The sequence below is a fragment of the Parus major genome, unplaced genomic scaffold (assembly GCF_001522545.3).
Source record: "Parus major isolate Abel unplaced genomic scaffold, Parus_major1.1 Scaffold551, whole genome shotgun sequence".
Lineage (NCBI taxonomy): Eukaryota > Metazoa > Chordata > Aves > Passeriformes > Paridae > Parus > Parus major.
In genome coordinates, this window is record NW_015379439.1 from 6,030 (window position 1) to 8,186 (window position 2,157).

General features: G+C 60.5%; 1 protein-coding gene across 1 annotated transcript in view; it reads right to left on the minus strand.

Moving 5' to 3' along the window:
* The window catches only part of LOC107199285, a 6,735-nt gene that overhangs the window by 1,281 nt on the left and 3,297 nt on the right, over positions 1-2,157 (minus strand). The window contains exons 3-4 of the mRNA XM_015616616.1: positions 2,079-2,155; positions 4-1,687 (exon numbers count right to left, since the gene is read on the minus strand). Of these exons, the coding sequence (XP_015472102.1) occupies positions 4-1,687; positions 2,079-2,155 (1,761 nt within the window). The remainder of the gene's footprint in view (positions 1-3; positions 1,688-2,078; positions 2,156-2,157) is intronic.

Below are 2,157 nucleotides of genomic sequence, written 5' to 3' on the forward strand. Positions count from 1 at the left end.
CACTGGGGAACAACCGGAGAGACACCGTGACCAATGGGGAACAACCGGAGAGAGACCGGGGGACACCGGGGAACAACCGGAGAGAGACCGGGACAGCCCCGCCAGGTCCAGAGAGCGCAGCTGCCTGTAGGGAACAACCGGAGAGAAACAGCGTGACCAATGGGGGAACAACCGGAGAGAGACACCGTGACCACTGGGGAACAACCGGAGACACCGGGACAGCCTGTAGGGAACAACCGGAGAGACACTGTGACCAATGGGAAACAACCGGAGAGACACTGTGACCAATGGGGAAACAACCGGAGAGACACCGGGACCAATGGGGAACAACCGGAAACACCGTGACTGCCGGGGAACAACCGGAGAGAGACACCGTGACTGCCAGGGAAACAACCGGAGAGACACTGTGACTGCCGGGGAAACAACCGGAAACACCGTGACTGCCGGGGAACAACCGGAGAGACACCGTGACTGCCGGGGAAACAACCGGAGACACCGTGACCACTGGGGAACAACCGGAGAGAAACACCGTGACTGCCGGGGAACAACCGGAGAGACACCGTGACCAATGGGGAACAACCGGAGACACTGTGACTGCCAGGGAACAACTGGAGAGACACCGTGACTGCCTGTAGGGAACAACCGGAGAGAGACACCGTGACCACAGGGGAACAACCGGAGAGAGACCGGGACAGCCCCGCCAGGTCCAGAGAGCGCAGCTGCCTGTAGGGAACAACCGGAGAGACACCGTGACCACTGGGGAACAACCGGAAACACCGTGACTGCCGGGGAACAACCGGAGAGACACTGTGACTGCCAGGGAAACAACCGGAGAGAGACACCGTGACTGCCAGGGAAACAACCGGAGACACTGTAACTGCCAGGGAAACAACCGGAGAGAGACACCGTGACTGCCAGGGAAACAAACGGAGACACCGTGACCAATGGGGAAACAACCGGAGAGACACCGGGACAGCCCCGCCAGGTCCAGAGAACGCAGCTGCCTGTAGGGAACAACCGGAGAGAAACACCGTGACTGCCGGGGAAACAACCGGAGAGACACCGTGACCAATGGGGAACAACCGGAGAGAGACACCGTGACCACTGGGGAACAACCGGAGAGACACCGGGACAGCCCCTCCAGGTCCAGAGAGCACAGCCGCCTGTAGGGAACAACCGGAGACACACCGTGACCAATGGGGAACAACCGGAGAGAGACCGGGGGACACCGGGGGACACCGGGACAGCCCCGCCAGGTCCAGAGAGCACAGCTGCCTGTAGGGAACAACCGGAGAGAAACACCGTGACTGCCGGGGGAACAACCGGAGAGACACCGTGACCAATGGGGAAACAACTGGAGAGACACCGTGACTGCCGGGGAACAACCGGAGAGACACCGTGACCAATGGGGAACAACCGGAGACACCGTGACTGCCTGTAGGGAACAACTGGAGAGAAACACCGTGACCACAGGGGAACAACCGGAGAGACACCGTGACTGCCGGGGAACAACCGGAGAGACACCGTGACCACTGGGGAACAACCGGAAACACCGTGACTGCCGGGAAACAACCGGAGAGACACCGTGACTGCCAGGGAAACAACCGGAGAGACACCGTGACCAATGGGGAACAACCGGAGAGAGACCGTGACCAATGGGGAACAACCGGAGAGACACCGGGACTGCCTGTAGGGAACAACCGGGGACACAGGGTGACACACGGGTGACACACGGGTGACACACAGGTGACACACAGGTGACACAGGTGACACAGGTGACACTGGGGTGACACACGGGTGACACGGGGTGACACTGAGGTGACACTGAGGTGACACACAGGTGACACAGGTGACAGGTGACACAGGTGACACTGAGATGACACAGAGGTGACACAGGTGACACTGAGGTGACACAGGTGACACACAGGTGACACAGGTGACACAGGTGACACACAGGTGACACACAGGTGACACTGAGGTGACACTGAGGTGACACAGGTGACACACAGGTGACACAGGTGACACAGGTGACACACAGGTGACACTGAGGTGACACACAGGTGACACAGGTGTCTCACCTGAGGTGGTGCAGCGTGGCCAGGCCCCTCTCGCTCACCTGGGGACACCGGGCCAGCCCCAGGTGCTCCAGGGTGGCCT